The 23,357-nt window shown below is 44.9% G+C and overlaps 1 protein-coding gene across 10 annotated transcripts; it reads left to right on the top strand.

Annotated features, from left to right (window-relative positions):
* Positions 1 to 3,475: 3,475 nt before the first annotated feature.
* On the top strand, positions 3,476 to 21,617 carry NR4A2 (nuclear receptor subfamily 4 group A member 2). Of its 10 annotated transcripts, none has more exons than XM_061135746.1 (8): positions 3,476 to 3,610; positions 15,286 to 15,409; positions 15,883 to 16,748; positions 17,526 to 17,655; positions 18,074 to 18,237; positions 19,135 to 19,337; positions 19,735 to 19,913; positions 20,040 to 21,617. In XM_061135746.1, exons 3-8 carry the CDS (start codon positions 15,885 to 15,887, stop codon positions 20,294 to 20,296), a joined length of 1,797 nt encoding a protein of 598 aa, XP_060991729.1. In that variant the 5' UTR covers positions 3,476 to 3,610; positions 15,286 to 15,409; positions 15,883 to 15,884; the 3' UTR covers positions 20,297 to 21,617. The 10 variants fall into 10 exon arrangements, 9 of the variants coding, with proteins under 9 accessions (XP_060991729.1, XP_060991727.1, XP_060991734.1 ...); XM_061135744.1 differs by lacking the exon at positions 3,476 to 3,610 and adding an exon at positions 12,355 to 12,503; XM_061135751.1 differs by lacking the exons at positions 3,476 to 3,610; positions 15,286 to 15,409 and adding an exon at positions 13,337 to 13,590 and having other exon boundaries at positions 19,735 to 19,751; positions 19,856 to 19,913; positions 20,040 to 20,264.
* The last annotated feature ends 1,740 nt before the right edge of the window (positions 21,618 to 23,357 follow it).

Genomic DNA, 23,357 nt, shown 5'->3' on the forward strand with positions numbered 1-23,357 from the left:
TCAACCTTCTTTTTAAGAACACAACCTACCTTTATTTCTTGGCTTTTTTTTTTTTTAAAAGAAGTTTTTTTCTTTTTTTTATTTCTTGGCTTTTTAAATGCAGAAAGCTCCTAGCTCTATAACCTTGCTTGCCCCTTTCTTTTCATTTGGAATACTGAGAATCCAATAGCTTTTTCTTGTTAGGCTTCTGTTGATCCATTTAACGGTTACTGCATTTGCTTATACTAGGACTTCAATGATAGTGTCCAAAATGAATTTTCTATCACCAAAACTATTTTCTATCTCTACTGCACTACTGCACAGGAAACAGCAAATGTTTGTGCTCATTTCTTTGAAGTCTCAACCTGGCTGGCACAACTCTCTAAACACAGATCATGATTAACTGAGTAATAAGGCAAGACTGCACAATAGTTTCTCTAATAAATTCTTCAATACTGTTACCTTAGAGAAGTCTTTTCAAAGGATTTAACTTCAGGTACACAGAAACTTTGGAAAAATTGAGAAATGTCCAAATGCTAAAACATTCACTGTTTTAAAAAATTGTAACAAGCTTTATGGTGTCAAGGAGATCCAAGTAAAAGATTTCCAAATTTTCAGTATCCTACTTCTTATTTTTACAAATTTCAGCATGATGGTTCTGGTTTTTTTTTTTGCTTTTACTTTGAGAAAACTGATTGTTTCACTTGTACTTCTACTGGTCCTAGAACTAAGCTTTTTTTCACCTGTCTAAAATGCAGCATGTTTCTGGTTTAGTCTGGATACTCTTAATTCTCACTCTGTTAAACTTTTTTTTAATTAAAATTTATTTATTTTTAATTGGAAGATAACTCCTTTACAATATTGTGTTGGTTTCTGCCATTATCAACATGAATCAGCCATAGATAGAGGCATGACCCCTCCCTCTTGAAGCTCCCTCCCACCTCCCACCCCCTAAGGTTGTCACAGAGCACCAGGTTTGAGCTCCCTGCATCATACTGCAAATTTCCACTGGCTATCTAACTTTACAGGAGGTAATGCAAGATGTATGTTTCAATGCTACTCTCTTAATTTGTCCTATTCCCCTACCCCGCCCCCCCAATTCTATTCTCACTCTAAAAGTTTAAGTTCCATTCCATGGAGAATGGAACTGGCCACATGAAAAAAGGATAAGAAATAAGCAGAAGAGTTTAAAACCATGTGAGAAGTTGGAAGTTTCAGAAAAGCAGCAGTGAAAGAAAAATACCTCTTTATAAGCTGCAGAAGAAAGAACTTTAAGATGAAATTAAATCAGAGATACAAACATTTTATGGAAAAGGAAGACAGATGTGCTTTTGGAACCGGGAAAATACTGGTTAACTTTTAGTTGTGATCACACTTCGGTGGTGTCTATGTGAAGCAAATGCTTTGGCTCTAAACTTGTTTCTTCCGCTTTTATGTTTTCTGCCTTCACCAACCTGGAGACAGGAGAATGAGGTAAATTTTGACTCTCTGGTGGTCAATGAGATAACTTCTGCTTGTCTTATAAATACTGCTGACGGGTAAACAACTTAGTGTCTTTCAATTGAAAACTTCCTCCTAAAGACCATACAAGCCAGTGCAGTGCATATCTCTACTGCACTACTGCACAGGAAACAGCAAATGTTTGTGCTCATTTCTTTGAAGTCTCAACCTGGCTGGCACAACTCTCTAAACACAGATCATGATTAACTGAGTAATAAGGCAAGACTGCACAATAGTTTCTCTAATAAATTTGGGGGCAAAATTGGAGAAAGTGGTCCTTGAACATTTTGCTACTTATAATCTATTCACTCATGTGGTGAATATGACATTGGAAAGGGCCTAAGACATCATCAGGCCGTAACTGTTTGCTGTCATTTGAACAAAGCGAATAGTGACAACTATTTTTTCCTCTTAATATACTTTTAATGGTACGGATGAATTCATTCTTTTTCTGAAGTAGTCCTAATATATTTTCTTTCTGAAAAATGTACAACATAATAAACTACAGGAAGACTGAATAATTTTATATTTGGTTACCTTTTTTCCATAAGATGCATTAGTAACTTTATACCTGAACCCAGTTATGTCCTTTAGAATCCTACAATGCTAGCATTGAAAGGGGCTTAGAAACCACATGTCCTTCATTTTGGAGATGAGGAATCTGAAGCAGAGACAGACTAATTTCTGCAAGAAGGTATAGAGAGAAACAATGACAATATAATTAAAACCTGAAAACCGGCTCAGTCAATTCTTCACTAAATTATTTTGTCCTGATTGTGAGCCAAAAACCACTTTCTCAGCCCCTTTAATTCACCCTATCCATGCCTGGTCACTTCAAAACTTTGCTGGCTTCTGCAAATTACATATCAGCATTCCAGAAAATGTGGAGTTCATACACCTGAGATCTTTCGCTCAAGAAGAACTACTATTCTTACTAGTCTATTAATTGGTGGTTCCTGGAACAGACTGCCTCCAGTTGTATATGGGCACCATAATAGAAAGAAGGAGTGTCCGGATGTGTGACAGAATGGCCTAAATACGGCAGCTAGAGCAGAAAGTCCCGAGGACCAAAAAAAAAAAAAATTACTTATAGAGAAAGCCCCCTTTAAATGGCAGCACTGATGAAAGCTAGGACGTTAGACTTTGGAAAATTCAAATGTTCTGTGTTCAAGGCCTATGGTACGTTGGAGGCCAAAACGACACGTAAAAAGGCTCTAGGACTAAGTGCATGAGTCATGGAATTCACGCCCACGCTGATTCTACTGCACACCCTTTATACAACTACCCAAATGAAAACAGTAACACAGGCCTGGCCCCATGAAAACCTATATAAATAATCCCGGTGGAGTTTAGGAAAGAAAGCATACTGTCCAGATAGGATGTAGGCAGAACTCAATGAGATGCAAACATAGGCATATACTTTAAAATACGCTAGATGAGGCCGTTTAACGGGGAAGTGTTTTTGTTTTGAATAAAGGATCTATTGCCATAAACACACCGGACCTGAACTAGAAAGGCGTGTGAGAAAGCAGAGCAAGCACCAAGTTGTGTTAAATCAATGCAGGATTAAGTAACTCAGCGACCTGTTAACTAAACTCGTTGCCAAGTTCCCGGCGCCAGCCCCTTCCCGGGTGTGGAAGGAGGCCCCCCCCGCCCCCGCCCGGGAGAAGAAGGATGGGTCTCGACCCCGGGGTCTTCCCGCCGGCTCCGCTAGGTCCTTCCCACACGCGCGCGCCGCTCCGGGCAGGGCGGGGACAAGAGAGTACGGAGGGAAGGGCCGAGCGCGACCAGGGAGGGCGGAGGGAGGCCGAGGAGGAGGGCGGCGGGCGGTTTTATTGTTTCCTTTCGCCCTCCTCCTCCCGCGCCTCGCCCCGGCGTCACTGGAAAGCAGCCCGAGCCGCCCGGCGGCGGGTTATTTATAGCGCGGGCTGCGCGCGCGTCACGGAGCCCGGCCCGACTGACGGGGCCGCTGACGCGCTTGGCCGCGGGGCCGAGTCCGCGGGGCTGCGCGCCGGGCGCCGGCGACAATGGGGTTCTGTGTGTGCAGCTGCCGTCGCCGCTGGGGGCCGGGGGAGGGGGGCGGGCAGCCGCTCCCCGACCCTCCTCCCTCTCGCCCGCGACCCCCCGAAAGGTAACCGGCCTCTTCTGCCCCTGGCCGGGCCCCGCCAGCTGCTTTTTGCTTTTCTTTTTTAAAAATTTAATCAGTAAGTTTCCCTCGCCCCAACCGCTTCCATCTCCCCCGCTTTCCCTTCTGGCCCCCCAACATGACGAGACAGGGGGCTTTAGCCGGCCGGGGGCGACCGCTTTGTGCGTCCCGGGGAGCGGGAGCCGCCCAAGGCGCGCCCAGCGGGGGACGCGGTGACCGAGGGGCCGGGAGCGCCGGGCAGGTAACGTATCCTGGACCAGGAGCGGGGGCTTTGTCGGGGTCGGGGGAGGGGAGCTGGGGTGGGTGTGGGCGCCGGGCAGCCCTTCTGGGACTCCTGTCTCCCCTCCACTCCCCGCTCTCCGCCCCGCTGGCCGGCGCGCAGAAAGCCAACCTGGGTGTGTGGCGCGAGAAGCGAAAGAGAAACTTCTGCGTGACTAGCTGAGGCTCCTCCGAGAGGCCAGGACGCTAGAGGCCCCCAGCCCCCACCCCGCCGCCGCCCCTCCCCTCCCCCGCCCGCTCCCCCTCCTCGCCGGGGACTTGGGGGCCCTCCCCTCGCCCGCCCCCGCCCCCGCCCCGCGGAAGGAGGGGCTGGCGAGGATTTTAGGGACTTCCTGGGACACGGAGACCGGCTCTGAACCATCCCCTCTCAGCCGTCGGGAGCTGGGCAAGCTAGCTCTGGAGCCTTTCGCACGTGGCAGGCAGGCAGAGAACTTGCTGTGCCTTCTAGGAAATTGCAATCGATTTGTAATGCAGTTTCGCTAATTGGGAGTTCAAAATTAAACTTTAATAAAGCATTTGTGTCGTCTCGTCTAATTGTGAAAGCTTCCATCCGTCCTGGTAGATAGACTCTGAGTCTCAAGTTAATGGCGCTAAGCTAGATTTCCCCCCAAGTACAATTCCGTCAGCCGGCGTCGGCGCAGCTGGATTTCCGTTAGGTACAGATGTTGCTAATGGCAGCTTAAGCACGGATGGGCAGATAGCATACGGAATGCAACATGTTGCCATATGGTTCCGTTAGCCTTTCACCTCCAGGGATATCAATCACATATATTCTGGGAGGAACTTAATGACTCTCTGAACGGCAAAATGAATTACCTGGTACAATTTATATCCCTTGACCTGATACGTTATAACAACAGGAAGATAGCATCCCACAGTTTCTGTGGTATGAATTGAACTTCAGAGCTACATTTCAAATTTTATAACATCTATTTGTAGTGTGAGGGGCTCTGTCAAACCATTCTGGCTGAAAAATCCCTTACTGTATTGTCCTCCCCCCCCCCCCCCCCCAACCTCTGGTTTATAAAGTTTAGCGAAACTGTTGTCTTGGTAATTGCCAATCAGCTGACCAAATACTAATTGAAGAGAGTATGGAGAAATAGAAAATACGATTTCCAGAGCTAGTTCCCTAAGAGCAATCATTAGGAACACCATACTTTCGGAACTCCCCAAATTAATGGACTCCCAAGAAAAATCTATTTTGTGAATCGTTTCAATATAACTCCTAAACCCATTTAATAACTCTTTGAAATTGGTTTTTTTAATACTTAATTTTTAGGAAAGTAACTTACAAAAATGTACTCGGAAATATGAACTATAAGGACCTCCTTAGCAAACTACTTTCTCTTCCCTCCCTGGCAACCCACACCCTCATCTGTGCGGGTACCTGGACTTGAATTCTGTCTGTGGTGGTACTGGCGGTTTGTTTTTTTTTTTCTTCCAAACATGTCAGTGACAGCATACTGAAGTCACTGTTAGGTCTTAGTAGAATGATTCTGTAATATTTACCAGGTCTTTTAAAAAATATCCTGGTGATTAATAAAATGATTGACTGGCTCTAATTTCAGATTATAATCATGGTTGTCTTATGCTGTATCCCTCCTTTTTCCTTCACTAATACAGAGAGGCAACACTGCAAGACAAGAAACTTAAGGGCAAAAAAAAGTAAAATACTACAACTTTTTAAAAACTTATTAAGGGATATATGAAAGCTGTGGGTGTACTATCTTTGAAAAGATTTTGCTTCCAACAATACATAAACCACATTAATTCATGTGAACTGATAAACTGGGGTAATACACAAAATAGACATAGTCTGAACATTTTCAGTCATACAAGTTTCATAATTCATTTTTAAATTACAAGATGTCTCCTTTTTTCTTTTTATAATAGGTGATGATTTGTTACCTAGTGCTTGAGTTTGGGCAATGATTTTGATAATTATGAAATAATATCTTTTATGTATGTAAATAGAAAAGTTTATACAGAACAAAATAAGATATATCTGAGTTATGACAACCCTTACTGGAGACTGTTTTTGGGTAATCTTTTAATGGCTGAAATTGTATTTCTCTGTAGCATCAGCATTCAATGAGTTTTAACCTTGATCTGTAGTGAGGCTGTTAATCATGACTACATCTCCATGACTTCTGAATAGGTAGTGAGTGTGTCCTTTAATCAGTCACACAGAACTCGCCTTATAAAGCTGTTATTGTCATGAGCAGATACTGCAGGCTTTTGTCAAGCCCCGTGATTATTAACGTGTTCGTTCTTCAAAAGCCAGGCTGAAAGTCCTGCTGTGCTTTATTGCACAATTCAAGTCCATTAGTACATAAAATCCTAAGCAGCAATATTTGCCTTTTCTCAAAATATTACATATGTCATTCATAATTTCAGGCCCATTTGTGGACAAAAACTATGTGTGTATTTGGTATACATATATAGTAACAAAAACAAGATATGCATCTTGCATCATGACTTATTTGAAGTGAAGATTTGATGGATGTCCATTGTTACTCTAGATGAGGTGGCTGGCTGCCAAGGCGATCCCTCTAGCTTGAAAGTACTGGCATTGTTATTGTCTATCAGGGAATCACTTTCTAATTTTTAAGCTCCCAACTTCACCTCCCTCTTTCAATATGGCCCTTCCATACTGCTAATCTGAGAATTTGTTTGAATGTGAAAACTTTTGAAAATGTGTTTGTATTGGCCAAGATTTTCATTAGTATTTCTGGTTGCCTGCTGCTTTATTTTGAGCTGGCAAGTACATTTTAATTGAAAGTGAAGAAATACTATCAGGACAAGGTATATTCCCCATGCTCTGAGTAATTTTAATTGTGATGTAATCCTCGGTGCTTTCTTATTTTTTTACTTATGAATGTATTTTAAATTATTTAAGATAGGACAGATTTACGCCTTTCTCAAGGTAATATGGGACAAGTTATGGATAGGCATTAGGCCTCTATTAGAATACTTCATTTGAGTGAGTGGGGGTGGGGAGGAGAGCCGTAGGAAAGAGTATACAGGCCCTCTGCACTGGCCCTGTTTGCTTTTCAAATTTAAAACCCATATTGCTACGTTGGAAACTTGTTTCTCTTTTATAACCTTTCATTAAAAATATATATATATCTTTAAACTATCAATCTGTAAATAATTAACCAGCCAAGCAGGAAACAGTCTTTTATTCTCAACTATATGCAGCTTTGTTTCTATCTGGGTTAGTGTGAGGGCCATGTAAATACATAAAAATTTGATCTGGTTTTCCTTACTCTGAAGATTGACAGAGGCTTCTTTAGTTACTCTTGTTCTATTTCATGTTCTGTATTCAGATATTGAAATACAGTATTTTAATACATTTATAAGATTGTGTTTGCATTTATTTATGTTTCTTTTTTTAAAGCATGTAGCCTTGAATGTTTGTTCTGCTTTTTTTTTTTTTCTTCACATCATTACTCTGGTACTGCTTGATGTAACTTGATTAGCTCCCTCCCCAGTCATGATTGGTAATTAAAATAGGCATTAAAATTAGTCACTTAGCAATTTTGCTGTTCAATTGGCAATTAAATTACTTAATTGCAATTAAAGTCCTAATTTTAATTGGCAAAATGATAGATGTAGATTTAAGATAATATGTATAAATACTTTAATAAGTGTCTATATAAGGATTACTTAATTACTCAACTTCAAGTTTATGCTGTTAACTTTAGAACTTTTAAGTGAGCAATGAAATTTATATTACATCTATTCAAAGAATATGATAATTAGATTTATTACTTATCACTATAAGGGTCCTTGCTATAAGTTACTTTTGTAATGTTAAAATTGTAGGCTTGTTAATTGCAGAATTATGTTGAAGAAGAGGGCTAAAAAGAGGGCTATATTGTAATAACAATAACATGTCTTCAGTTTTTATTAAATTGAAAAGTTCCTATACGCCAGTTAGTCTGAGGAAAAAAATTAAAGGTGGTTATTTTATCATTAAACGTAAAATTAAAAACTAGCTAGCTGTTACATACAATGAAGACTCTTGCAAAGTGTATGTATTTTTTTTTTTTTAAGTGTATGTATTTTATCTACTAAAAGAAAATCCTACATAGTACTATGATGGTTACTGATGTTATTAGCTACTTTTACAATTTCAAGTGCCCTTGGTATTTTCTTAGCATATAGCACCTCATTCTCAGAACCTTTAAAGCATCTTTCAGGACTTTGTACTTTTTAACGACTCCCATGTTTAGTGAAATTAGCAATGAAATCTAAAACCAAAGTAACCCTTCCTTGCTTAATCAAGAAGAAGTCTTACATAAGAAAATATTGATGATTGCTAGGTATGGGAGGAGGGGAGAATGGAGAATTATTGTTAAATGGTTACAGAGTTAGAGTTTTATAAGATTAAGAGTTATGGGGGTAAGTAGTGGTGATGGGTGCACAACAGGATGACTTTAACATGATTGAACTGTACATTTAAAAATATAAGATGGTAATTTTTATGTTTTTTACCACAGTAACAAAAAAAAGTATTAAGTGGTTAATTTAAAAGTATTTAGAAGATAGTTACTGAGAGTCAAGAATTAGAGAAAAGATGAAGGATTTTTATTATGCAAAATACTTTTTGAGTGGCATGAGGTTTTACCATATGTTCAGTTTTATAATTTTAATTTACAAGTAGATGCTTCTAGAAAAAATGAGTACTGTTTTCTTCTGCACATCTTTACACATTTCTAGAACTGAGTTCTGTATCAAAGTAAGAAACAATTTTTAAAATTTTTGGATTAAGTGATTTGGGGTGAAAACTGGGCTGGGTAAAACTGAGTAAAAGCCACAACTACCCAAAATGTAAATTACTAGCTAAGCATTTTACTTTTTCTCTAGGCATCTCATAGAAAAGGAAAAAATGATTGGTTGATTAATATCTTTTTAATGCAAGTGAAATGGCAAAGTAAATAACCAGAAACCTTCCATATTAAAAAATGATTTTGTATTTTCAGAAACAGATTTTTTTTTTCAAAGTGAAAATTTCTTTCTGTCACAAATATAAAACTGAATGACAACAAATGACATGAAATTTGTCCAAATATAACCTAAAATAATCTCATTTTTATGCTTAACATAGATTCCATTAACTAATGTTATGAAATATCTTCAAGTTACCTTGATTCTTATAGCATAACAGTTGTGTCAGTTTACTATATTTTAACTGTGAGAGCTAAGGGCTACTCTGAGTACATTTGGGGAGAATAGTGAAATAAATCCTTAAAGATCCCTTTCCCATGCCTTATTATAGAAAAGCCTTATGGAATTAAGGATTCCACAGAATTAAGAATTAAATCCATGTTTGCTTTCTAAATCATATCAAAAATCTCAGTTTTATTAAGTATAATCTGCTTAGCCTTGCATAAAATAAAATGCTTAGATTTAGATTTGAGTATGTATTATTTACATTGTTTTTTATGAAAATACTTTTTCTATATATATACCGATATGGTCTGCTTAATACTGGCTAATATCATAAAAGACAATATTATTTTCCTATGTGCTTTTTCTGAGGTCATCTAATATTGTATATTGACAGAAATAATAATTTTGTAATTTTAGTTGGTTTCAAAAAAAGGAGCTACTTACAGGTAGGATCAGTTTTTATTCCCATTTATTTTAAATTGTTAAAAATACTGACCTTCATTTGGGGTAACTTTATGTATTTATACATGGCAGTAATTTAAAGTTATATCAGATTCTGGGCCCTGAAAGAAACATTATTGTCATTTTAATTGAGTTATAAAGTAACTTATATTCAAGAATCTATTTACGTTCAAGAATCTTGCAGGATTGCAGTCATATAAATGCAGAATTTCAGTTTCTTTTAGCCTAGAGCATCATTTGAACATTTTCTAAAAGGTTGTTCAATTCTACATTTTGATTCCATTATATGTGTAATTAAACCTCTATGCACAAAAGCATTCTCTTATGTACCAGCAAATACACCCACAGGAATCCTCTTCTAAACTATAATTTATTTAAACATGTAATCATAGGATTTTAAAACATGCTTTCATTTTTCCAAACTATATGCCAATTTAAACTGCTTGGTGATAAAATGAAAGATTTTATTACCATTTTGATTTTTTTCCCCCCTCTCTGTGACCTAACAGTGAGTTAAATACGGGTGGGCGGAAATAAAGAAAATCTATTGTTAACCTAATTCCAGTGTTAAACTGTTTCCCTTTTTGAGAAAAATAGAAGAGAATAAAAGATTTGTAGTTATTTATGAATTCCAGCAGAATATGAATGTCTGGGCCTGCTGCAAGATCTCCTGGAGCTTGACCTAAGTAGTAAATAGCTAGGGGTATGTGTGTGTGTGTGGGGGGGGGGGCGCACGCTTGTGCGTGTATTTGTATGACGGTGTGTGCTTGTGTGTGTATTTGTGTGATGGGGTGTGTGTGTGCTTGTGCGTGTATTTGTGTGATGGATCATCCTGAATGTTGTGGAGTCAGGCCCCCTACTGACAGCATCAGTCAATTACAGACATTGGCCCTTCTACTGAGACCTGTTCCTTTCATGAGAATCTGTTGGGGACCCAACAATCTGGTGTTTTGAGCGTGGTGGTTCTTTCTTACACTTTCTAATGTCTACCGGATCCTTTCCACCCGGAGCACATCGAAGCCCTACCAAAAACGCCAACCCAAAAAAACAGCTTACCCAATAATTGGTTTAAGAGAGTCTATCAGTCTTGATTTTGATGTGTCTTAATAAGAAGACACACTTCCTAGCAGCTATTGTAGAATAGGGATTTGAGGAGGAGAGAACTCATATGAATTGTAGAAAAGAAGGCCAAAAAGCCACTTCTTTCCCCTCGCATGTTGATGTTATATCCGATTCATTCCTGGTTACTAATAATTTGTTAACAAGCTGCTGTGAAAACTGCGTTTCGATCTTGGGTGCCTAAAAGACTTGAGCGAAGGCTCTGTTACCAAGAAGCCAGACTCGACAGGTTGCTGTGACAGAATAATGCTTTATATTACAGTGTTTGTCTTCTTGGAGTTCACTTTAAGAACTCCAGCACACCTTTCCCATTCACTGGGAGAGAATTTTCAAACTGTCCGCAGACTCACCCCAGGCTAAAGCCAATTATTTTTTAAAATGGTTTAAGGGAGGAGGAGCATGTGGAGGGAATGCACCTCCTTAAGATCTGCATATTTGTGTTTGGAGAGTGGTGGTTACAACCTTAAACTTCTCCTGGCCCCCGCCTTCCTAGAAATATATTAAAAAATAATAACTGCCACCCCAGCATGGCTGCGCTTGAGTTTCCGACTGCCTGAAAATAGCTGCTGGGAGCCTGACCCACCGCTGGGATCAAGGAAAGCACCCTCAGGCCGCGCCCCGCTCCCTTGCGGAAGGGGAAGGGAACCCGGGAGGGCGCCACAGAGCTAGCGCTGCTGCTATTTTGGGCCCGGCTGGGCGGGTGCGTCAATGCCTGCGCCCCTGCGTCACCGCCACCCCCACCCCTTTCCTTCTCCCCGGCTCTCCAAACTCTCACTTTTTCCCTTTCGTTCGCGTGGAATCGCTTCTGCCCACAGGGCGCTGACGCTACCCAGCTCATGCTAATAAGCTATTCTTCCCCCTCCTCCCCTCATCCCCCTACTTGCACACCCTCACCCGCCACCACAACACGCCCCCTCCAACAGACACACACACACACACACACACACTCGCACACACTTCCTGGTTTTATTTTTTCTCTTGCCCGCTAGGGCACCGCCGAGCCGCTGCGGCGGCCGCAGCGGCAGTCGCAACATCTGGGGGAAACTTAAGGTGGTCACGTAGGTTTTCCCGAGGCTGCAGCGCGGAAGAGCCTGCGGCTTCTCGGGGCAGCCTCGGGGCACTTGATGGCAATGCCTCTCCCGCCGCTGAGGAGCAGGAGGCGGCTGGAGCGGGCAAAGGCGGGGCTGGGGGTGAAGATGAGGACTGAGCGGCTCCGGGACTTGGAGAGCTCTCAGGCGCTTTCGGCCGGCCAGTACTGGGAACCTCAGGATGAGGGGTGCAAAGGGGCCCCCCAGCCTGGAAGTCAGCCACACCAAGAGGGAGGGGCGGCTGCAAATCTTCGCGGGCGGAGGAAGGGAATGCCTCCAAACCCTCCCTCGCTAGGTGACTCCCCCGAACCCTCCCTCCCCGGGTGACTCCCCCAGCTCCACTGGAGAAATCCCAAAGCCCGGCCAGCTCGGGTCCAGGAACCAGGAAGCGGGCTGACTCCCGGGAGAAGCTGTTTCTTTCCTGGAGAGCGCCTTGTGCCCTCAGCCTGGAGGGTGGATTGCCTTGCGAATCTGAGTCGGCCGAAGCTAGGGCGACTGCGAGGGTGCGGCGAGCTCCGGCCGCCTGCCTGGCCCTCTCCTGGGAGAGCTGAACCCACACACAGTGCGCTTCGGAGAGATTCAGCCAGCTCCGCCCCCTGTCTCCCCGGGTTTAGTCTTGGCCCCTTGGCTCTCAGATTATGACTTCGAGAGATTATGGCTTCAGAGGAGGGTCGATTTATTTCCCTAAAACTCGTGGAAAGGCAGGAGTTAATGGGCACCCAGGAGTGTCGAAGTATGAGAGTCGGTAAAAGGTGAGACTACAGCACCTTTCTGCAGAACACACCTGTTGCCCGTTGCTCGGCTGCATTGTCTGAGAAAGGAAAGAGGGCGACGCCTCACTCTTGACTTTTGGGGTCCCTGAAGGGCTGGGTTACGGCTACCCTTGCCTTTTCCCTCCCCTCCCCAGGCACCACGTCCTCCCTCGCACAGGAGCCCTGCGAGGAAAGAAGGGAACACAGAAAATAGGCCCTCCTTACTCTCTTCCACTTTGGGGCGCGGAGGTGGGATATGCCAGAGGAGAAGGCCAGGGACAGGAAAAGAGAGAAAAGGGGGATGCACTGGACTAGGGAAATCCCACCCCAATTGTAGGAGCCCTCTGAGCGTCTCGTGTCATGGGACATCTGCACTCGCTTCCGCTAACGGGGGTGGCAGTCGTGGGTGGATGAGGTTAGGGCGCTGCCAGGCACGCCCCATCTCGTGCGATTCCAGGTGCTGGTACCTGGCCCACGCTTGGGTTCCCTTCCGCCGGGCTTTTGTTGCACCTTCCCCCACGTGTGAGCTGCCGGGCGGCAGCGGTGGCGCGGGGGTTTGGTGGGGGGAAGGTGAGGTGAGATGTCGAGGCGCTGCGGGTTGCGCGGACCTGAGTGGAGAGGTCACACCTCTTTCGGAAAAAGAAAAAAACCTAGCTGGCTACCAAGGTGAACCCTGAACAGTTCCCACCTTAAAATCGGCCCTGCTCGTGACGTCAGGTCGGAAATATACCAAAGCGAGCGCTGGCCAAGAGTCTGGGGAGAGCGGCCGCGCGGCGATTGGGCGGCGGGCCGCTGACGCGCGCTGACGCGCGGAGACTTTAGGTGAATGTTGGCAGCGGCAGCGCGAGCCACATAAACAAAGGCACATTGGCGGCCAGGGCCAGTCCGCCCGGTGGCTCGCGCTAGGCTCCGCGGTCCCGCTCGCCTGTCCAGCCGGCCGCCTTCCCCTGCTCCCTCCCCGCTCTCGGCGCCGCGAGTCCCTTCGCCCCTCTCGCCCACCCCTCCCCGACCCTGCCACCCAGACTCCCTGAGGGAACTACACTTCGGCCGAGTTGAATGAATGAAGAGAGACACAGAGAACTCCTAAGTGAGTAGGTGCGGCTGGCACAGCTCGCGTTCTTTTATCCTTCTTTCTTCTTTTGCACGTCTCTTCTTTCTGTTTGTCTGGTGCAGGTTCTCTGGAAGTGGGCGCCGGAGGCGCGGAGCGCGAGTGGGGCCGGAGGATGGGGAGTAGGTGTGCGCTTCTCCAGAGGGCATTTGTCGGAACTCTCGCTTTGCCACCCCGCAGAGGTTTCCTGGCTCCTCATTGGTGGACGTGGAAGGGAGCTTGCACAGTTTGGGGAGCCGCGGACTTGCCCGCGGAAATGTGCGCAAAGTTTGCTCTTAGTGAGGAATTGATTGAGGTCTTTGGACACGTAGACTCCAAGTCCTGTGTATAAGAGGGGCCTGGACGCGGCCCAGAAAGTGACAGGGAGAGAGAAAGTTCTTCAGTTTATGTGTTGCTTGGAAACTGTGTCACCGCGAGTGGACAGCGTGCCCATGTTTCCTGGGTATTGTTGAGTGAGGAGACGTGGTTGGTAGAGTGACCTGTTACTAAGTTGCTTGAAAATTTCTGGTTTTCACATGTGCCGCGCTTGTTTGTGAGTTTGACAGAGAAAGAGAGACACAAAATATTTAGAGTAGTCATGAAACTGCGGAATTACCAGAGGGTTAATATCCAGCACAGGCGTATCTGTCGAGGGCTGGGGGTGGGGGGTGGTCAAGAGTCCCTTTCTTTTTACTTTTTCTGGTTACTCTCCCTCCATGAAGCAAGATTATGACGGGGGCGGGGGGTGGGGGAGGAAAAGAGACTTGGATGTTTGGCTTTCTTTTTCATTAGTAATAAAATTGTCTATGCTCTAGAATGCCTTCCAAGTGGGAACATCTGAAAATTACTAGGACAGAAGAATGCCTTGTTCCAGCAAGTAGGCAGATTGTGCAAGGCTGGATAGGGAAGGTGCTTAGCTTGCTATGCTGAGAGGTGCTTCTACCACTGGTGCCAATATTGGATAAGCAGTATTTCCCTCTCTCTGCAACTCACCTAAGATGCTCTTGACAAAATACGGTCCCCTCTTTCCACCCCTTGGCCATTAAAGATGAAAGACATTTCCTGGAAAAGTGAATGCCAATTCACCTGTATCCCCAAACCCAGTGCTCAGTCAGAAGCTCTTAGGAAATCCAGATGCTTCCATTCAGATTGCCTTCAGGGCTCCCCAGGCCTTACTAACATTTTGTAACTTCCTAGGGGTGGAGGGAGAGATTGTTTTTACATTTTATATTCTTGACTTCTACTTTCCTTACCCTCTACTAGATGAAAAGCCAGTTTCACCACAGGGGGAAAAAAGCAGGAGAAGGTTCCAATGCTGTATTTTATTAAATCCTAGTTTCTTCTTATTTAGTTCTGAATTAAACTAAAATGGAAATGACACTCCCTCCCACCGCCCCACACACACCCAGCAAAGGGGCTAATTTATTTCATCATAAGTATTAACTAAGTACATGGAATAACTTTCCTCCTTTAGAGTCCTCTCTCTGCCAAGATTAACACAGTCCATGGGTGAAATTTTCTGTTTCCAGTCATCTCTTTTACACATTCATTTTAACTGCTAAGTCTGATAAAGGCTACACATTAATTTCTAATTAAACAATCAAGAAGGGCACAGAAGGGCCTGCCTAGTGATACAGATGTCCAGCCAAATCAGTCCAGAAATTCACCCTAAGGCTTCCTGTGTCTTCATTTCAGGGAGGAGATCTGACAGGCTGGGCTCTCCACTGCTCTTCTAAAAATCTTGGAAACTTTGTCCTTCACTGAATTACGACACTGTCCACCTTTAATTTTCTCCAAAACGCCTGTAACTCGGCTGAAGGTTAGTGCCACTTCATTTTCCCCCCCTCCCTTGAGTTCCTTAAACGTCAAGAAATAGGGCAATGCGAGCGATCTTTCCCCGCAAACCCTGTAACTTAAGTTTTTCCCCAACCCATCGCCTTCGGGAACAAGTTTCTCATTGTGCAATTCAACTTCATTTCTGGATTGAGCTCGCTGTCAGAGGAAAGGCTCATGGGAACGGGAATGCTCCTGAAAGGGGTGAAGGGGGAGGTGTTGGAAATATCCAGGAATGGAGACCCTAATAACTTTCCAGTTCAGGGTCTTTATGGGGTCAGCCTCTACTTGCCCCGCACTGTTCCGATCTGCAGTAATCGCGCTCTCCGCCGTTCCTCTCGCGCCCCTTCTCGTTCTCTGACCGCTGCGGGCTGCCGGCGTAGCTCCAGGTGTAGCCGAGCCCGGGAGAAAGTGTTCACTTGACCAGGCTGAGTGTATATTACCCTGTTTCATTTCCAGCCATGCCTTGTGTTCAGGCGCAGTATGGGTCCTCGCCTCAAGGAGCCAGCCCCGCTTCTCAGAGCTACAGTTACCACTCTTCGGGAGAATACAGCTCCGATTTCTTAACTCCAGAGTTTGTCAAGTTTAGCATGGACCTCACCAACACTGAAATCACTGCCACCACTTCTCTCCCCAGCTTCAGTACCTTTATGGACAACTACAGCACAGGCTACGACGTCAAGCCACCTTGCTTGTACCAAATGCCCCTGTCCGGACAGCAGTCCTCCATTAAGGTAGAAGACATTCAGATGCACAACTACCAGCAACACAGCCACCTGCCCCCCCAGTCCGAGGAGATGATGCCGCACTCCGGGTCGGTTTACTACAAGCCCTCCTCGCCCCCGACGCCCACCACCCCGGGCTTCCAGGTGCAGCACAGCCCCATGTGGGACGACCCAGGCTCCCTCCACAACTTCCACCAGAACTACGTGGCCACCACCCACATGATCGAACAGAGGAAAACGCCGGTCTCCCGCCTCTCCCTCTTCTCCTTTAAGCAGTCGCCCCCCGGCACCCCCGTGTCTAGCTGCCAGATGCGCTTCGACGGGCCCCTGCACGTCCCCATGAACCCGGAGCCGGCGGGCAGCCACCACGTGGTGGACGGGCAGACCTTCGCCGTGCCCAACCCCATCCGAAAGCCCGCGTCCATGGGCTTCCCTGGCCTGCAGATCGGCCACGCGTCGCAGCTGCTCGACACGCAGGTGCCCTCCCCGCCGTCGCGGGGCTCCCCCTCCAACGAAGGGCTGTGCGCTGTGTGCGGCGACAACGCGGCCTGCCAGCACTACGGCGTGCGCACCTGTGAGGGCTGCAAAGGGTTCTTTAAGGTGAGGAGGAGGCAGGTAGGGGCCCCCTACTGCCCAGAGCCTCAGAGTGCTTGCTCCGCTGGGGCGCAGGCTCCGGGCCCTAACTGGTCCCCGGCGACTCCCCGGGTCCCTGGAAGCTGCCTTGCCGCCGCCCCTGGGCTGTGGCGGGGGCTTCTGGGTGCCTGGGAAAGGCAAGTAGGAAGGCGGGGAGACCCGGGGTCGCATCTCCACACGAGACCGACCCTGGCCGCCCCCTCCCCCGCCTGAAGTTGCTGGAGCTGAGTTGGAAGAGGGTCATTTGCATGTGCTAGGAGCTGTCTTCTTGGTTCAGATTGAAATTGGTTAGGACAGAGAACCGTGTCTGAGCTAACCAAGTGGAACAGAATTCCCTGTGGTCAAATTAAGTGATCTCTTTATTTCGCCATCCTGATTGAATAATCTTATCATTTTAAATAGAGAAGGTCTCTAAGGAATGTAAATAATATGAATGCCCACGAATTTGTATTTACTGAGCGTCTCCTTCTCCTTCTCTTGGCATATAAAACACAGCAAGGAGCGGAAGGTTAGCTCAAATGTTAACGCTATCAATTTTCTTCTGTTAAATGCCCTGGGGGAGGGGAAAGAAAAGAGAGAGAAAGGAAAAAGGAAAAAATAAAAAGGAGTTGTGTATGTGTTTGTTTATGGGGAGGGAGTGTGGACCCTGTCCTCTCAGAAATTGTCCCTGGGTTCCCTGAATTGTTGGATTTTCAAGAGAAAAAAAAATTTTTTTTTCCCGGCCTATATTGTCTCCTTTTGCAGCGCACGGTGCAAAAAAACGCGAAATACGTGTGTTTAGCAAATAAAAACTGCCCAGTGGACAAGCGGCGCAGGAATCGCTGTCAGTACTGCCGGTTTCAGAAGTGCCTGGCTGTTGGGATGGTCAAAGAAGGTAGGTTGGGACAAACAGCCCACTCCCCAGTCAGTCTTCGCCTTTGGGAAACTGCTGCCCCTATCCTAACCCCGCTTTCTACTTCCCAGAGCCGGGCGGGGGGAAGTGGAGGGTGTCTCCGGCTTTCTCCCACCCGCCTCTGGCCTCTAAGACCAGGCAGCTGCCTGCCAGCCCATTCTGCCCAAGAGAAAGCCGCCAGGCCTTCCTCGCCTTTAACTATACGACCCATTTGGAAGAAGACATAAAACAACCCCGCATTTTTTATGCTTCTCGTCAGTAAAGGCTTTACAAGCAGTGGGGCCCTGAGCTGCCCGATGCAGGGGCGCCCCCGGCGGCTGTGGCCTTCCCTGGGGAGGGGTCCAGGCGGCAGCTGGGTCCCGCTTGGGGGAGCCGCGCTCACCCGGCTCTTCCTTTGCAGTGGTTCGCACCGACAGTTTAAAAGGCCGGAGAGGTCGTTTACCTTCCAAACCGAAGAGCCCACAGGAGCCCTCTCCCCCTTCGCCCCCGGTGAGTCTGATCAGTGCCCTCGTCAGGGCCCATGTCGACTCCAACCCGGCTATGACCAGCCTGGACTATTCCAGGGTAAGAAGCTGGAGGGGGTTTCATTTGGACAAAACCGACAGATGGGCAGGACCCCTTCCCCACACCTGTCAGTAACCCCTCAGGCCCAAAGGACAGAGGAGGCATGCAAGGTTCTGGCTTCACTGCTCTGGGCAGGGCCACAGGAGACACAGATGGTGTTGCTGGGGGTGTGGACATGAGGACAGGAAAGGGGAAGGAAAAGAAGATGGGCCACAGTGGTCAAATCTCTCTGAGGCCCCTTCCCAGTACTTGGGTGCACACACATACTCAACACACCAGTGCCTCTGATGCCCAAACCAGAGGCGATGCTAAAGCCCCTACTTGGGTTCTAGCCCCAGTCCTCCATGGAGAAGCTTGAACCCCCCGCCTTCTCTGGTGCTGTCAGGAAGAGGGACACCTGGCTTGGGCTTGGGGAAGGGGAAGCAAGGGGGTGTCAGGAATGGCAGTGGGTGGGGGAATCAAGTGGTCAGATTCCTCTTTTACCCCAGCTATGAGGAATGTGTGGACTTTAATTGGAGGAAGTATGCCTGGAAACCTAGATGGCACTGCAATTTTATGAAGATTTGCAAAGGGTGACTCTGCTCAAGACCCACTCCGGGACTGGCATGAATACTAACGTGTCAATTGTTTTGTGGAGATAAGAGTGAACATTTCCCAGGGCTGGTTGGCACTGTATTTAGTCTGTATGAAAATGGTAATTTACATATTTAAAGCAGCGACCTCATAGCACCATCCCTAATTGAATTAATTGCCCCGGAACATCTAATTTCCTTACTGGTCAGAGAGAGGTTTAATTGTTATAAAAACCTGGCTCCCCTACTAGAAATGAGGTTAGCAATTTCACGGGTTATATATTTTAGAGAACCTCATTAAGTGCTTTTTAAAATGAAATTCCAGTTCCAGGCGAACCCTGACTATCAGATGAGTGGAGATGACACCCAGCATATCCAGCAATTCTATGATCTCCTGACTGGCTCCATGGAGATCATCAGGGGCTGGGCGGAGAAGATCCCGGGCTTCGCTGACCTGCCCAAAGCCGACCAGGACCTGCTTTTCGAATCGGCTTTCTTAGAACTATTTGTGCTGAGATTAGCCTACAGGTAATGGAAGGCTGGGAATGAAGGAAGAGAGGAATCAAGGAAAAGAAAGGGGAAAAGGGGAAGAGGGGTGGAGGGAGAAAGAGAGGAGAACAGATGTGAAATAAAAGAGAAGATAGGAAGGAAAGGGGAATAGATAAAAGGAAGAGAAGGGAAGCAGTGAGCAGCATAGAAGCCTTATATGAATGGAGAATGGAGGTGGGATAGGGGGCGTTCTTGATTGTTATGAAATTAAACCCTTTCAAGGTCCACTGGTCTACGTTTTATTAACTCTTGGGTAATTAGGTACCTCTTAAATCCCTCATTTATTGCTCTTCAAGTAATTAGTTGTTTAGCCTTTTTTTTTTTTCTCTCTCTTTCTCTCTTTTTCTCCCCTCTCTCTCTTTGGTATTAATTGCAGGTCCAACCCAGTGGAGGGTAAACTCATCTTTTGCAATGGGGTGGTCTTGCACAGGTTGCAATGTGTTCGTGGCTTTGGGGAATGGATTGATTCCATTGTTGAATTCTCCTCCAACTTGCAGAATATGAACATCGACATTTCTGCCTTCTCCTGCATTGCTGCCCTGGCTATGGTCACAGGTCAGTACCAGAGGCACAGGGCATTTCTCCTCCTGAACTTTCCTTTCCCGCCGATCCTCCCTGGTCCTGTCAGCTAGCTAACTGCTTAGTGCATTCCTCTTTTGTTTCTGATTGTGTTTTCTGCAGAGAGACACGGTCTCAAGGAACCCAAGAGAGTGGAGGAGCTGCAAAACAAGATTGTAAATTGTCTCAAAGACCATGTGACTTTCAATAATGGGGGCTTGAACCGCCCCAACTATTTATCCAAACTGTTGGGGAAGCTCCCAGAACTCCGTACACTTTGCACACAGGGGCTACAGCGCATTTTCTACCTGAAACTGGAAGATTTGGTACCACCACCAGCAATAATTGACAAACTTTTCCTGGACACTTTACCTTTCTAAGACCTCCTTCCATGCACTTCAGAGAAACTGGAAAGAAACCTAAAACTGTCCAGAGGGGGCAAGTGACAAGGGCAGAGAGATCCCCCTGAGCTGTCTCAGCTCTAGTCAGCCCCCTCCCCTTCCATACACCCTGACCCTTGATCCCTAAAGAAAAAAAAAAACAGAAACAAACAAAAAAACAAAAACTGTTGCTATTTCCTAACCTGCAGGCAGAACCTGAAAGGGCATTTTGGCTCCGGGGGCATCTTGGATTTAGAACATGGACTACACACAGTACTGTGGTATAAACTTTTTATTATCAGTTTAAAAATCATTTTATTGTTCAGAAGGAAGATTGCTAATGTATGACGGAAAACATTTGGCCACGTTTGGTTGTTGCAGTTAAAATAAATGTAATACACACACACACACACACACACACACACACACACACATTGTAAGGGGACCCACAAGTATTGCCCTTTAAAGACTTCAAAATTTTCTGCTGTAAAGAAAGCTGTAATATATAGTAAAACTAAATGTTACGTGGGTGGCATGAGTTGAAGAAGGCAAAGGCTTGTAAATTTATCCAATGCAGTTTGGCTTTTTAAATTATTTTGTGCCTATTTATGAATAAATATTACAAATTCTAAAAGATAAGTGTGTTTGCAAAAAAAAAAAAAAAGAAATAACTACACAAAAAAGGGACAAGCATGTTGATTCTAGATTGAAAATGTTATAGGCACTTGCTACTTCAGTAATGTCTATATTATATAAATAGTATTTCAGACACTATGTAGTCTGTTAGATTTTATAAAGATTGGTAGTTATCTGAGCTTAAACATTTTCTCAATTGTAAAATAGGTGGGCACAAGTATTATACATCAGAAAATCCTGACAAAAGGGACACATAGTGTTTGTAACACCGTCCAACATTCCTTGTTTGTAAGTGTTGTATGTACCGTTGATGTTGATAAAAGAAAGTTTATATCTGGATTATTTTGTTGTCTAAAGCTAAACAAAACTTGCATGCAGCAGCTTTTGACCGTTTCCAGAGTGCTTATAATATACATAACTCCCTGGAAATTACTGAGCACTTTGAATTTTTTTTTAACGTCTAAGATTGTCAGTTAATATATTATTTTATGTTTGAGTAAGAATTTTAATATTGCCATATTCTGTAGTATTTTTCTTTGTATATTTCCAGTATGGCACATGATATGAATCACTGCCTTTTTTTCTATGGTGTATGACAGTTAGAGATGCTGATTTTTTTTTCCTGATAAATTCTTTCTCTGAGAAAGACAATTTTAATGTTTACAACAATAAACTATGTAAATGAACAGAATTTTGTCTTCTTTCTGGGTTAGGTAAAAATGATTACTAAACAGCAATATACAATAGACAGAATTGGAGATTGATTTGGGATAGGTCATTTATTCAACATTTGAGTTTCAAACTGACAGCCTAGACCTATTCTGGCAAAAGGAACTGGAAAATTGAACTAATTATCCAGAGAATTCAGAACAACATTTTTCCTTAACCAGAACTTTCCAGTGTGGCAGCATGCATTTATCAGAATCAGGTGAGAATATCTCAACTATTCTATTAACTTTGCTCTGAAAGCTAAGTGCAGCTTTCATAGGAGAAGTTCAGAAGACCCAACAGCATTTTAACTTTTCCAGTTTTGAAGTCCTATTGGGTTTTTTGTCTTGCATAATGTTTAGAAAGTATCTTTTTAAGACTCAGTCTACACGGATTTGAAGTGTATTGTATCTGTGTATACAGTATAATCTCTGGTTTTTTTCCAATTTCTTGTAAAGGGTCTTGGAGGAAGAGTCGAGCATTTTGGTCCCTTTGGGTCAGTGGTCTTTGGCATAGAACAGAACTCAGTAAAGATATTTCTTACAACTTTTTCCCTCCTTCAGTGAATAGTGATGAGGTTCAATTTGCTGTCTTAGAATAATATACCTGTCTTAAAAGTTTCTTGGATAAAGAATAAGATATCTATTTGTCAGGTTCTGGTTCTTTTTAGGTACAAACAAACTATGCCACAGTATCTAGGCACTAACTCAGCACTAACTTTTGGCAAAAAAAAAAGTAGTAAAGTCACTTTTGGTCTCAGCTTCCTCTCAGTGACCTGGAGGTCCAGCTAGTCATAAATTCTGGAAAGTGTAGGATGGGGATGATTTTCTTCCTTGATCCTAGTGAGTTACAGATGGCCTCCTGGTCACTGAAATTGACAAAAAGAGTTATTATTTTTAAAATGCAGAGTTAGTAAATTGCCAGGAGAGTTCTTAGGTTTTAATTTTAGTTTGCCTTTGCTTACTTTTTTTTTTTTTTTAAGACATGTTTTGCGGGTCGAGCAATAGAGAGAAGGCAGGTCTCCGTGATAATTTGAGGTTATTTTCATGTGATGCGCTACTCTACAGGTAACTCTGAGAGGCAAAAGTTGGTGGCCACATAAAGAGATTAAAAACTAAGCGGAATGTTTGACGCCCTTGCTTTCTTGAAAAGATGAGGCTTGCCATTTCCTTTTATTTTTCACAACTTCTGCCCACTAACAAGCAGAGAGAAAGAGAAAGCTCTTTAGAAATGCTAGGAGTCTGCAGAGCCGTCAGCAGTCTTCTCCCAGGTGTCTGCAGCCCCGAGACAATTACATCCCGACTCGGAATCCTCCAGAGTTGAACCCAGAAACGAACTCTGTTGCAGCTTCTCCCTTAAGGCAGCGGCTGCGCATCACCCGAGGCCAAGTAGTGCGTCTCCCGAGAATTTGAGGTGAAACGAGGGAGGGGTGACTCTCTCCTGCAAGCGTCCGCTTGCAGACTGAACCGGCTCCGCGTATATTTAGTTCTAATTCCTAAATCGAAAAGTGGCTAGTGCTTTTTCTGCTTCACAGTTACCGAGTCCGTTTCCAACTCCCCGCTGCGCACCGGGTTGTGCGGGGGAGCCTCGGGGGTATCTCTCCTGCTGCTTCCGGGATCCGTGAGGTTGAGGACTTTGCCTATCCTGGTCTTTCTAGGAATAAAGGACAGGAAAATCAACAGACAGGCTGTTTTGCCAGAGACAGACGTTGTGTGGA

The sequence above is a fragment of the Dama dama genome, chromosome 33 (assembly GCF_033118175.1).
Source record: "Dama dama isolate Ldn47 chromosome 33, ASM3311817v1, whole genome shotgun sequence".
Lineage (NCBI taxonomy): Eukaryota > Metazoa > Chordata > Mammalia > Artiodactyla > Cervidae > Dama > Dama dama.

What these genes read in the sequence shown, in the direction of transcription:
- NR4A2 (XM_061135742.1), top strand. Translation starts at nt 13,560, where the DNA reads ATGAATGAAGAGAGACACAGAGAACTCCTAA. An exon ending in GTGCTGAGATTAGCCTACAG is followed by an intron (nt 19,338 to 19,734) that starts GTAATGGAAGGC and finishes TATTAATTGCAG; the next exon opens with GTCCAACCCAGTGGAGGGTA. An exon ending in TGCCCTGGCTATGGTCACAG is followed by an intron (nt 19,914 to 20,039) that starts GTCAGTACCAGA and finishes TGTTTTCTGCAG; the next exon opens with AGAGACACGGTCTCAAGGAA.